Source organism: Nerophis ophidion, linkage group LG18 (genome assembly GCF_033978795.1).
Source record: "Nerophis ophidion isolate RoL-2023_Sa linkage group LG18, RoL_Noph_v1.0, whole genome shotgun sequence".
Classification (NCBI taxonomy): domain Eukaryota; kingdom Metazoa; phylum Chordata; class Actinopteri; order Syngnathiformes; family Syngnathidae; genus Nerophis; species Nerophis ophidion.
Window position 1 is genome coordinate 24,883,564 of NC_084628.1, and position 13,417 is coordinate 24,896,980.

The 13,417-nt window shown below is 45.0% G+C and overlaps 1 protein-coding gene across 1 annotated transcript in view; it reads left to right on the top strand.

The window, feature by feature from the left end:
* ece2b (endothelin converting enzyme 2b) overlaps positions 1–10,652 on the top strand; it is a 47,833-nt gene extending 37,181 nt beyond the window's left edge. The window contains exons 10-19 of the mRNA XM_061877823.1: positions 1,133–1,247; positions 1,322–1,432; positions 4,257–4,355; positions 4,438–4,515; positions 6,665–6,768; positions 9,352–9,462; positions 9,594–9,661; positions 9,728–9,918; positions 10,060–10,155; positions 10,227–10,652. Of these exons, the coding sequence (XP_061733807.1) occupies positions 1,133–1,247; positions 1,322–1,432; positions 4,257–4,355; positions 4,438–4,515; positions 6,665–6,768; positions 9,352–9,462; positions 9,594–9,661; positions 9,728–9,918; positions 10,060–10,155; positions 10,227–10,403 (1,150 nt within the window). The 3' untranslated portion in view covers positions 10,404–10,652. The remainder of the gene's footprint in view (positions 1–1,132; positions 1,248–1,321; positions 1,433–4,256; positions 4,356–4,437; positions 4,516–6,664; positions 6,769–9,351; positions 9,463–9,593; positions 9,662–9,727; positions 9,919–10,059; positions 10,156–10,226) is intronic.
* Positions 10,653–13,417: the final 2,765 nt, after the last annotated feature.

Here is a 13,417-nt window from a genome sequence, read left to right on the forward strand (position 1 = left end):
ACAAAATTGACACAAAAAAGTTAGCACATATATGTTAGCATGTGTCAAGTACTGAATTATATGACTTAAGTGTTTGGCTGCAAATTCTAGCATGCTAACAGTTAACATGTGTCAAGTACGAACTTATATGAGTCTGAGGCGTTTGACTGCAAAATTGGCACAAAAAAGTTAGCACATAATGTTAGCATGTGTCAAGTACTGAAATATATGACTAAAGCATTCAGCAGCAAAATTGGCTGAAAATGTTAGCATGCTAACAGTTAACATGTGTCATGTACGAAGTTATGAGTCCGAGGCGTTCGGCTGCAAAATATGTACAAAAAAGTTGGCACATAATGTTAGCATGTGTCAAGTACTGAATTATATGACTAAAGCGTTCGGCTGCAATATTGTCTGAAAAGGTTGGCATGCTAACAGTTAACATGTGTCATGTACGAAGTTATGAGTCTGAGATGTTCAGCTGCAAAATTGGCACAGAAGGGTTAGCATAACATTTTAGTATGCTAACAGTTAACATTTGTCAAGTACTGAGTTATATCACTAAAGCGTTGGGCTGCAAAACAGTTAGTAATGCTGGTGAGGCTGAGCCAATCAGTAGCCACAATACTCAACAGGCTGATTGTTTTGGTCTCGAGTGGCCAATACTATTGGACTATTGATATTTTTAGTTCTTTTAGCCATTTTCATTCTTGAAATGCTTAATTTAGGCCAACGGTGAAGTAGAATATACTTTGTTACTAATATCAGAAAGCTAAAAGGGATGTTATTGTGAGATAGTTTGGCATATTTTAATAGACTCACATTGTATTGTATACAGTATCTTTCACGTCTAGTGTGCCCCCCTCAGCCCTCGCTGGAAAAAGTTTGGACACCCCTGTGGTAGAATTTGCAGGAAAAAAACAGGATGTGTTGAAGCATAATATATGAAGCAAGAAATGGCGAGAAAGGACTATAATCACGCAATTATTATATCTGCTGCCCCCTTCTGTCCATAACAGTTAACACAGGCACTGATGATGCTCTCTCTCTCTCTCTCTCTCTCTCTCTCTCTCTCTCTCTCTCTCTCTCTCTCTCTCTCTCTCTCTCTCTCTCTCTCTCTCTCTCTCTCGTGTGTGTGTGTGTGTGTGTGTAGTCTGTTGAACAATTACATGATATGGACGTTAGTTCAAAAAAGCGTCGCTAGTCTGGATCAACGTTTTGAGAACGCTCAGGATAAACTACTGGAAAGTCTCTACGGGACAAAGAAGGTATTTGCAGCATTTTTACGAGTATTAATTGGAGTAGTACACTGACCAGTTGTGTGTGTGTGTGTGTGTTGCAGTCGTGCACGCCACGCTGGCAGACGTGTATCGGGAACACTGACGAAACTCTTGGCTTTGCATTGGGGGCGCTGTTTGTCAAAGCCACCTTCGACAAGCACAGCAAAGAAATTGTAAGTCCAAAGGGGTCAAAGGGCATCTGAGGGGTTCAAAATGGTATCTCGGGGGTCTGAAGGGGTCAAAAGATGTTTGAAGGTGTGAAAGGGGATCTAAAGGGGCCAAATTAATCTAAAGAAGTCGGGTCTAAAGTGCATCTTTGGGTATCAAAGGGGGTCTGAAGGCATCTAAGAAGGTCAAAGGGGGTCTAAAGTGCATCTATGGGGGTAAAAGGGTGTCAAAGGGGGTCTAAAGCACATCTATTTGAGTCAAAGGGGTCAAATGGCGTCTGAAAGGGTCAAACGGTGTCTAAGGGTATGAATGGAAAAAACAATGTCTGAAGGCGTGTAAGGGTTTGAAAGAGATCAAAAGGCATCTGGGGATCAAAGGGGGTCTAAATTGCATCTAAGGGGGTCAAAAGGGGTCTAAAGTGCATCTAAAGGGGGACTAAAGTGCATCTAAGAGGGCCAAAGGGGGTCTAAAGTGCATCTAAGAGGGCCAAAAGGGGTCTAAAGTGCATCTAAGGGCATCAAAGGGGTTCTAAAGTGCATCTAAGAGGGCCAGAGGGGTCTAAAGTGCATCTAAGGGCATCAAAGGGGTTCTAAAGTGCATCTAAGAGGGCCAAAGGGGTATAAAGTGCATCTAAGAGGGCCAAAGGGGATCTAAAGTGCTTCTAAGGGCATCAAAGGGGTTCTGAAGTGCATCTAAGGGGGCCAAATAGGGTCTAATGTGCATTTAAAAGGGCCAAAGGAGTCTGAAGTGCATCTAAAGGGGTCAAAGGGGGTCTCAAGTGCATCTAAGGAGGTATACGGGGTGTCTGATGGCATCTATGGGGGTAAAAGTGCATCTATGGGGGTAAAAGGGTGTCAAAGGGGGTCTAAAGCGCATCTATGGGAGTCAAAAGGGTCAAATGGCGTCTGATAGGGTCAAACGGTGTCTAATGGATATAAAGGGAAAAAACAATGTCTGAAGGCGTCTAAGGGTTTTAAAGAGATCATAAGGCATCTGGGGGTCAAAGGGGGTCTAAATTGCATCTAAGGGGGTCAAAAAGGGTCTGAAGTGCATTTAAGTGGGCCAAAGGGGGTCCAAAGTGCATATAAGGGTGTCTAAAGTGCATCTAAGGGCATCAAAGGGGTTCTGAAGTACATCTAAGAGGGCCAAACGGGGTCCAAAGTGCATCTAAGGGAGTAGAAGGGGGTCTAAAGTGCATCTAAGGGGGTCTCAAGATCCTCTAAGGGGGTCAAAAGGGGTCTAAAATGAATCTAAGGGGGCCAAATGGGGTCTCAAGTGCACCCTTGGGGGTAGAAGGTGGTCTAAAGTGCATCAAATGTGTTTTGAACTGCATCTAATGGGGCAAAAGGGGGTTCAAAGTGCATCGAAGAGGGCCAAAGGGTGTCTAAAGTACATCTAAGGGGGGCTCAAGTGCATCTAACGGCATCAAAGGGGTTCTGAAGTGCATCTAAGGGGGCCAAAGGGAGTCTTAAGTGCATCTAAGGGGGTCAAAAGGCATATACAGAGGTGAAAGGGGGTCTAAAGGTGTCTAAGGGGTCAACGTGCATCTAAAGCTGCAAAAGGATCTAAAGAGGTGCAAGGACATCTAAAGGGTTCAAATGGCGTCTGAAAGCATCTAAGGGTTCTAAAGGGCTCAAAGGATGTAAGGGGTCTTAAGGGGTCAAAAAGCATTTAAGGCGGCGGCCAAAGGGGGTCTAAAGTGCGTCTAAGGGTTCAAAGGGCATCTAAGGATGTCAATGGGGGTGAGAGGGCATCTAAAGAGGTCAAATGGCATCTGTAAAAGTCAAACAGTGTCTAAGGCAGGGGTGTCAAACGTAGGGTGAAAGGGCGTCTAAAATGGTAAATAAATAGTTGTACTTGTATAGCGCTTTTCTACCCCAATTTTAAGGAGCCCAAAGCGCTTTGACAGTATTTCCACATTCACCCATTAGCACACACATTCCCACACTGATGGCTGGAGCTGCCATGCAAGGCGCTAACCAGGGCCCATCAGGAGCAAGGGTGAAGTGTCTTGCCCAAGGACACAACGGACGTGACTAGGATGGTAGAAAGTGGGGATTGAACCAGTAACCCTCAGATTGCTGGCACGGCCACTCTCCCACCTTCGCCACGCCGTCCCCCTGGAGACCTATTTAGACCCGTCTAAAGAGGTCAAATGGCACCTGAAAGGGTCAAACAGTGTCTAAGGGGTCTAAATTGGTCCAACAGTGTCTGAAGGCATTTAAGGGCATAAAATGGCATCTAAGGGTTCTAAACGGCTCAAAGGACGTCTAAGGGGGTCTAAGGTGCGTCTAAGTGGGTCAAAGAGGGTCTGGAAGTGTCTAAGGGCATCAAAGGGTGTCTATGGGATGAGAAAGGGCATCCAGGGGTGTCAAAGGGGGTCTAAAGGGGTTAAAAGGCATTTGCAAGTTTCTGAAGGCATCTATGGGGGTCTAAGGGTTTCAAAGGGCTCAACGGACCTGTAAGGGGGTCTTGTGGGCTCAAAAGCCATCTAAGGGAGTCTAAAGTGCATTTAAGGAGTTAAAGGGGGTCTGAAGGCGTCTAAGGGGGTCAAAGGGGATCTTAAGGGGTAAAAGGGGGCCTGAAAGCGTCTAAGGGGATTTTAAGGATCTAAAGGGGGTCCGAAGTGCATTTAAGGTGATCAAAGGGGGTCTGAAGGCGTCCAAGGGGGTCTGAAGGTGTCGAACGGCATCAAAGGGCAAATAAGGCGTTCAAAGGGCATCAAATGGGATGAAAGGAGGTATAAGGGGGTCAAAGGGCATCTGAGGGGGGTCAAAGGGGTCCAAATGTTCTGTGCTTACCTGGTCGGGTGTTGTTGTCTTTTGTCAGGCTGAGGAGATGATAAACGAAATCCGTGCCGCATTCAAACATGCTTTGGATCGACTCAACTGGATGGATGATGACACCAGACAAGCTGCTAAAGACAAGGCACACACACACACACACACACACACACACACACACACAAAAGTAAGCAGTGCTGACAGGTGTGTGTTCATTGTGTCATCAGGCCGACTCTATTTATGACATGATCGGCTTCCCAGAATTTATAATGGACCCCAAAGAACTGGACGACGTTTATGACGGGGTGAGTGACATCCTGTCATGTGTGACGGGGTGAGTGACATGTGTGACGGAGTGAGTGACACCCTGTCATATATGACGGGGTGAGTGACATCCTGTTATGTATGACGGAGCGAATGACGTGTGACGGAGTGAGTGACATCCTGTCTTGTGTGACGCGGTGAGTGATGTGTTACGGAGTGAGTGACATCCTGTCATGTGTGACGGTGTGAGTGACATGTGTGAGGAAGTGAGTGACATCCTGTAATGTGTGACGGAGTGAGTGACATCCTGTCATGTATGACGGAGTGAATGGCGTGTGACGGAGTGAGTGACATCCTGTCGTGTGTGACGCGGTGAGTGATGTGTGACAGAGTGAGTGACATCCTGTCATGTGTGACGGGGTGAGTGACATGTGTGACGGAGTGAGTGACACCCTATCATGTGTGACGGGGTGAGTAACATCCTGTTATGTATGACGGGGTGAATGACGTGTGACGGAGTGAGTGACATCCTGTCGTGTGTGACGCGGTGAGTGATGTGTTACGGAGTGAGTGACATCCTGTCATGTGTGACGGGGTGAGTGACATGTGTGACGGAGTGAGTGACACCCTGTCATGTATGACGGAGTGAGTGACATCCTGTCGTGTGTGACACGGTGAGTGATGTGTGACAGAGTGAGTGACATCCTGTCATGTGTGACGGGGTGAGTGACATGTGTGACGGGGTGAGTGAAGTCCTGTCATGTATGACGGGTGAGTGACATCCTGTCATGTGTGACGGGGTGAGTGACATGTGTGACAGAGTGAGTGACATCCTGTCATGTATGACGGGGTGAATGACGTATGACGGAGTGAGTGACATCCTGTCATGTGTGACGCGGTGAGTGATGTGTTACGGAGTGAGTGACATCCTGTCATGTGTGACGGGGTGAGTGACATGTGTGACGGAGTGAGTGACACCCTGTCATGTATGACAGAGTGAGTGACATCCTGTCATGTATGACGGAGTGAATGGCGTGTGACGGAGTGAGTGACATCCTGTCGTGTGTGACCCGGTGAGTGATGTGTGACAGAGTGAGTGACATCCTGTCATGTGTGACGGGGTGAGTGACATGTGTGACGGGGTGAGTGAAGTCCTGTCATGTATGACGGGTGAGTGACATCCTGTCATGTGTGACGGGGTGAGTGACATGTGTGACGGGTGAGTGAAGTCCTGTCATGTATGACGGGTGAGTGACATCCTGTCATGTGTGACAGGGTGAATGACGTGTGACGGAGTGAGTGACATCCTGTCATGTGTGACAGGTTTGAGTGACATTTTCGACGGGGTGAGTGACATCCTATCATGTATGACGCGGTGAGTGATGTGTCACGGAGTGAGTGACATCCTGTCATGTGTGACGGGGTGAGTGACATGTGTGACGGGGTGAGTGACATCCTGTCATGTGTGACGGGGTGAATGATGTGTGACGGAGTGAGTGACATCCTGTCATATGTGACGGGGTGAGTGACGTGTGACAGAGTGAGTGACATCCTGTCATGTGTGACAGGTTTGAGTGACATTTTTGACGGGGTGAGTGACATCCTATCATTTTTTTTTTTTTTTTTTTTTAATTGATCTCAACTCTGTACGCTGCTGCTGGAATTTTAATTTTCCTGAAGGATTCAATAAAGTACTATCCATCTATCTATCTATGTATGACGCGGTGAGCGATGTGTGACGGCGTCACTCACCCTGTCATGTGTGACGGGGTGAGTGATGTGTGACGGGGTGAGTGACATCCTGTCATGTGTGACGGGGTGAGTGACATCCTGTCATGTATGACGCGGTGAGTGATGTGTGACGGAGTGAGTGACATCCTCTCATGTGTGACGGGGTGAGTGACATCCTGTCATGTGTGACGGGGTGAATGAGGTGTGACAGAGTGAGTGACATCCTGTCATGTGTGACAGGTTTGAGTGACATTTTTGACAGAGTGAGTGACATCCTATCATGTATGACGCGGTGAGTGATGTGTGACGGAGTGAGTGACATCCTGTCATGTGTGACGGGGTGAATGACGTGTGACGGGGTGAGTGACATCCTGTCATGTGTGACGGAGTGAGTGACATCCTGTTATGTGACCACAGAGAGACGGAAGACATATTTTCTTTTTTTCTTCTGTGTTCCAGTACGATGTGTCAGATGACAGTTTCTTCCAGAACATGCTCAACTTTTACAACTTCTCCTCACGCGTCATGGCCGACCAACTGAGGAAGACTCCCAACAAAGACCAGTGAGAACACACTGCTATACACACACTACTACACTACAACACACTACTACACTACAACACACTACTACACTTCAACACACTACTACACTTCAACACACTACTACACTTCAACACACTACTGCACTCGCTACAAAACACTACTACATTACAAAACACTTCTACATTACAACACATTCAACACACCACTACAAAGCACTACAACACTACAAAACACTACTACACTACAACACACTACTAGACTACAACACACTACTACACTTCAACACGCTACTACACTACAACACACTACTGCACTCTCTACAAAACACTACTACATTACAAAACACTTCTACATTACAACACATTCAACACACCACTACAAAGCACTACAACACTATCAATCAATCAATCAATCAATGTTTACTTATATAGCCCTAAATCACTAGTGTCTCAAAGGGCTGCACAAACCACCACGACATCCTCGGTAGGCCCACATAAGGGCAAGGAAAACTCACACCCAGTGGGACATCGGTGACAATGATCCAGTGGGACGTCTGTGACAATAATGATTATGAGAACCTTAGAGAGGAGGAAAGCAATGGATGTCGAGCGGGTCTAACATAACACTACAAAACACTACTACACTACAACACACTATGATACACTGCAACACAACACACACTATTATAATACAACACAACAAAACACTCAACACACAATGATAAACTAAACTGCACTGCAACACACTACTACACTACAAAACACTCAACACACTATTACACTATTACACTACAGACACTACTACACTACAACACACTACTACACTACAACACACTACTGCACTACAAAACACTACTACACTACGATACACCACTAGAGTGGTTCTCAACCTTTTTTTCAGTGATGTACCCCCACTATGTCTTCAGTTTCTGATTTATTAAATTGTATAACAGTGCAAAATATTACTAATTTGTAGTGGTCTTTCTTGAACTATTTGGAAAAAAAGATACAAAAATAACTAAAAACTTGTTGAAAAATAAACAAGTGATTCAATTATAAATAAAGATTTTTACACATAGAAGTAATCATCAACTTAAAGTGCCCTCTTTGGCAATTGTAATAGAGATCCATCTGGATTCATGTGTAACAATTGGGGCGCATGGTGATGCAGAGTCGTTCTCCCAATGATGCAGTCGGGCTTCGAACACAGCGTGAAGGTAAGAAACAAATGAACTAGCATGGGAGCTAGAAAGAACAAAAGGGGTAGCGTGGAAGCTAGCATAAGCAGAACTTGGTAACCAAAGTCGTCACTGTTGTGCGAACACAAACTAGGAAGCAAGACTGAATGAACGGAAAAGGCAGGCTTAAATAAAGACAGTAATCAGAAAACACAGGTGCGCGTTCGGAACAGGCGGCAGGTGAAAATAATGAGTTACCATGGAAACAAACAGAGGACCACAAACCGGAACCGAATGAGTCCAAAACAGAAAACACAAAAAGACTCAAAAATTTTAATCAAAACATGATCCGGGCAGCTGATCACAAAATCATGAACTTAATTCTAAGCATTTCTTCACAAAAAAGACATCGTTAACATCAATATTTATGGAACGTGTCCACCAAAAAAATATTGCCGTCAACACTGAATATTGCATTTTTGCATTACTTTTCACAGTTTATGAACTTACATTCATATTTTGTTGAAGTATTATTCAAGAAATCTATTTATAAAGGATTTTTGAACTGTTGCTATTTTTAGAGTATTTTTTAAAAATCTCACATACCCCTTGGCATATCTTCAAGTACCCCCAGGGGTACGCGTACCCCCATTTGAGAAAGACTGCACTACTACACTGCAACACACTAAAATACTATAAAACACTACTACACTACAACACACTAATATACTATAAAACACTGCAACACACTACTTAACTACAACACACTAATATACTGTAAAACACTACTACACTACAACACAATACAAAACACCACTACAACACACTAATATACTATAAAAAACTACTACACTACAACACACTACAACACACTACTACACTACAAAAAACTACTACACTACAACACACTACTACATTACAAAACACTACTACACACTAATATACTATAAAACACTAATACACTACAACACACTACCACACTAAAACACACTGCTACACCACAACACACTTTTATACTACAAAAAACTCAACACACTACTACACTACAAGACACTACTACACTACTATCGGAGAAGCTTACCGTTCTGCAAGGCCAAATTATGATTTGAGAACCAGAATGAACAAATCGACCAAGCCTATCCATTACCTACATTTGGGCTCCCTTTGTAAGTGGTCTAGGCAAAGCTGTGCTGTGAAAATCCCAGCGAGACCAACGCGACTAAAGACGCTCTGAATCCCTCTCCGCCTTCTTGGAGAACACCTGGGGATGTTGTCTCTGTTGGTGAACGCCGAGTAGAGTGACTTCCAGGCTACTACACAGACACAGGCAACTTTATATTGCTTGTCTACTTTTGGAGAAGAGGCGACACACAGTAGACAGCAAACCACTGAAGCTTGTCTTTTCCTCTCCTTGTCTCCTCGCCAGGTGGAGCATGACTCCGCCCACAGTCAACGCCTACTACATGCCCACCAAGAATGGCATCGTCTTCCCAGCCGGGATTCTTCAAGCTCCGTTCTACGCTCGAGATCACCCCAAGTCAGTTTGTCTCTTTTTCCTACCCCTGAAGTCTTTGAAGTCATTAGCATGCCTATTTTTGGCAAAGTCCGGTTACAGGACCGGTGCTCCGTGCCGCCATTTGTGCACTGTTTTGTGTGTCTGTGCTGCAGGGCGTTAAACTTCGGGGGCATCGGGGTGGTCATGGGCCATGAGCTCACGCACGCCTTCGACGACCAAGGTGAGTGCCAGACCGGGCCGGGGCAAAAACCAGGAACAAACGAGCGACACTCTGAACTGGGCGCAGGTCGCGAGTACGACAAGGAGGGCAACCTGAAGCCGTGGTGGCGGAACTCATCCGTGGAGGCCTTCCGGCAGAAGACAGAGTGCATGGTGGAGCAGTACAACAGCTACACGGTCAACGGCGAGCACGTCAATGGGAAACAGACTCTGGGGGAGAACATCGCCGACAACGGAGGCCTGAAGGCCGCCTACAACGTTAGTGACCTGGACTCGCCGCAAAAACGATAATAATAATAATAATACTGATAATATTAATAATGATAATAATAATATTAATAAGCCACAAAGAACATCATATTGTGTGGCTGATCTGAGTGAAGAGTTGTTTGTCCCCAGGCCTACCAGATGTGGGTCCACAAGAACGGAGACGAGAAGAGACTCCCTGCTGTCAACCTGACCAACGACCAGCTCTTCTTCGTTGGTTTTGCTCAGGTGAGGACCAGGACACATGTTTACCAGAGAAAGTCTCTGGGGCGTGACCAAGGACCCGCTCTGTTTACCAGGTGTGGTGCTCGGTTCGAACGCCGGAGAGCGCTCACGAGGGCTTGGTGACCGACCCCCACAGCCCGCCTCTCTACCGCGTCATCGGCACGCTCACCAACTCTCCGGATTTCAGCCGCCATTTTAACTGCCCCTCGGGCACGCCCATGAACACCGGCAGGCGCTGCGAGGTGTGGTAGGCGCGCCTGTCAGCGTCGCTTGGTCTGTCCGTGAGCGTGGGGCTTGAATTAAAAGTGGATGCAGATTAGTCTTAACGAGGTGTTAATGAAGCGGCTAGGGTATTTACTTCCTGTCTGGAAAAAAGATGGACGCGGTGGACGTCACCTCTTTGGACTGACGAAGATGATGATGAAGATTTCATTCTTTCATGTAACTCTCTTCCTGATGACGTCACTGTGATGATGGAATTATGAACTCTTACAATCTGAGTCACGACTCTGCTCCTTTTTCACCCCCAGCAGAGGCCACCCCTCTACAGGCCCCCCCGAGTACTGCAGGCTCTGAAAATACTTAGTAGACTTTTTTAATCACATTTTTTAGTTTCAATTTGTCCACAAATTTAAAATCTTTATTGCAGTGTAGTTTAGAAATGATTAGCACTTAAGATGTCCAGCGAATAGCACTCTAATTGCCAGCTAGCGAGTAATGCTAATTAATTAATTGTTTGGTAGTTGCTAACTATTGAATTAGCGCGGCAGTTGCCAGCTAACAATACAGGTGCTAGTTGTCAGCTATCGATTAGCGAGGTAGTTTGTCAGCTAGCAATTTGCGTGGTAGTTTTTCAGCTGGAAAGTATTGCGCCAATTGTTAGCTAAAGATTCGGATGGTAGTTGCTAGCTAGTCATTAGCGCATCAGCTGACATCTACGGTATTTGCTGCTAGATAGCGATTAGCGTGCCAGTTGCCATCTTGTGATTATTGCGCCTTTGGCCAGCTAGCAATTAGCTTGCCAGATTCCAGCTGTGGATTAGTGCACAAGTTGCTTGCTAGCGATTAGCGTGCCAGTTTCCGGATAGCGATTATAATGTGCTAGTTGTCAGCTATCGATTAGTGCGTCTTTTGCCAGCTAACGAGTAGCGTTGTAGTTGTCAGCTAGTGATTAGCGTGCCAACTAGAAATTATCCTGCCAGATGCCAACTGTGGATTAGTGCACAAGTTGCTTGCTAGCGATTAGCGTGCCAGTTTCCAGATAGCGATTATAATGTGCCAGCTGTCAGCTATCGATTAGTACGTCTTTTGCCAGCTTACGAGTTGCGTTGTAGTTGTCAGCTAGCGATTAGCCTGCCAATATGTAGCTAAGAATTATTGTGCTAGTTGACAGCTAAAAATTAGGGTGTTAGTTCTCAGTTAGTGATTAGCACAGCAGATGAAAACTGAAAACTCATTTCGTTGTACTTTTTTAGTGCAATGACAATCATTTACATTCTATTATTTTCTAGTTGCCAGCTAGCAATTATATTTAATTTGCTAGCTAATGATTATCATACTAGTGGTCATCTAGCAATTAGCGCGCCAGTAGCCAGCTAATGCTTACGGCATTAGTTTTCCACTTGCGATTAGTGCGCTAGTTCTCAACTAGCAATTAACGTGACCAAATACGAGCTAGCAATTAGCATGTTAGTTGCCAAGTAGTTATTAGTGCGCCTTTGGCCAGCTAAGGATTAGCGCATTCGTTTTCAGCTAACTGTTAACCCGCCAATTGCTAACTAATGGTTTGGATGCTAGTTGCCAGTTAGTGATTAGCGCACCAGATGCCAGCTAACAGTGAATGTTAGTTGACGGCTATCAATTAGCATGCTTGTGGTCAGCTATTATATAGCATGCCAGATGCCGACCAACGATTAGGACGCTAGTTGCCAGCTAGTGACTAGTGCACAAAGTTGCTAACTAGCAAATACTGTGCCACTTGCCAGCGAATGGTTATGGCACCAGTTGAGATCTTGGGATTACCGCACTAGTTCCAGCTAGCAATTAATGCGCCAGTTGCCAGCTAACAATTAGGTTGTGAGTTTACAGTTAGTAACCAACGTGCCAGTTGCCATCTAGCGATTGGTGTGCTAGTTTTCAGCTAGTGATTAGGGTGCCTTTGGCCAGCTAGCGATTAGCCTCCTAGTTGTCAGCTAGCAGTTAGCCTGTCAATTGTTAGCTAATAATTTGTAATCTAGTTTCCAGCTGGCGATTAGCCCATCAGATGCCAGCTAACAATTAGAATGTTTGTTTACAGCTGACAATTAGAGTGTTGGTTGTCAGCTATTGATTAGCATGCCAGATGCCAACTAAAGATTAGGGTAAAAAGTTGCTACCTAACGACTAGTGCGCAAAGTTGCTCATTAGGGATTGGCATTCTACTTGTCAGCTAGTGATTAACGGTCCAGTTTCAGATAGCGATTAGTTTACTAGTTGTCAGATAGCAATTAATCAATCAATGTTTATTTATATAGCCCTAAATCACTAGTGTCTCAAATTAATGTGCCAGATATGTGACACACACAGATAATATAATCTTAATGGGGGATTTTATTATCTATGTGATTACCCCATCAGACCCTCCGTGCGTGGCACTCCATACTATAGTTGATAGCTGTGGTCTTACACAAATTATACATGAACCCACACATCACTACGGTAATATGATAGATCTAATCCTTTTCCCGGGATGTCACCGCCTCTAGAGTTATGGTACTCCCGTACACTAAAGTAATGTCCGATCACTACCTTATAAAATTCAAAGTTCCTACTCATTGTCAACAAACCACTAATAACCACTGCTTTAGCAGCCGCAACATTAATGCTGTCACAACTATGACTCTTGCTGGCCTTTGTCTTTGGTAATGGCGCCATACCAAATTATGGTATGGGCTCTATCTTTAACGATGTCCTGTGCAACGCCATTTATAGTATAGCGGTGCTAAAGCTAAAAAAAGGTTTTCCATTTGGCTGATGACTTTATGAATTTCTTTACAAAGAAATGTAACTCATTAGAAAGGACATTAACGACAACGCGTCCCAGCTCCAACTGGGTTCTCTTAACGCAGATACGGATGTATGTACGACGGATATTGCCCTCCAAAAGAATCTCTCTCTTTTTGAAGAAAAAACATTAGAGGAACTCCTGCGGAGTGTAAATGGGATAAAACAAACAACATGTTTACTTGACCGAATTCCTGGGAAACTTATCTAGGAGCTGTTTGTA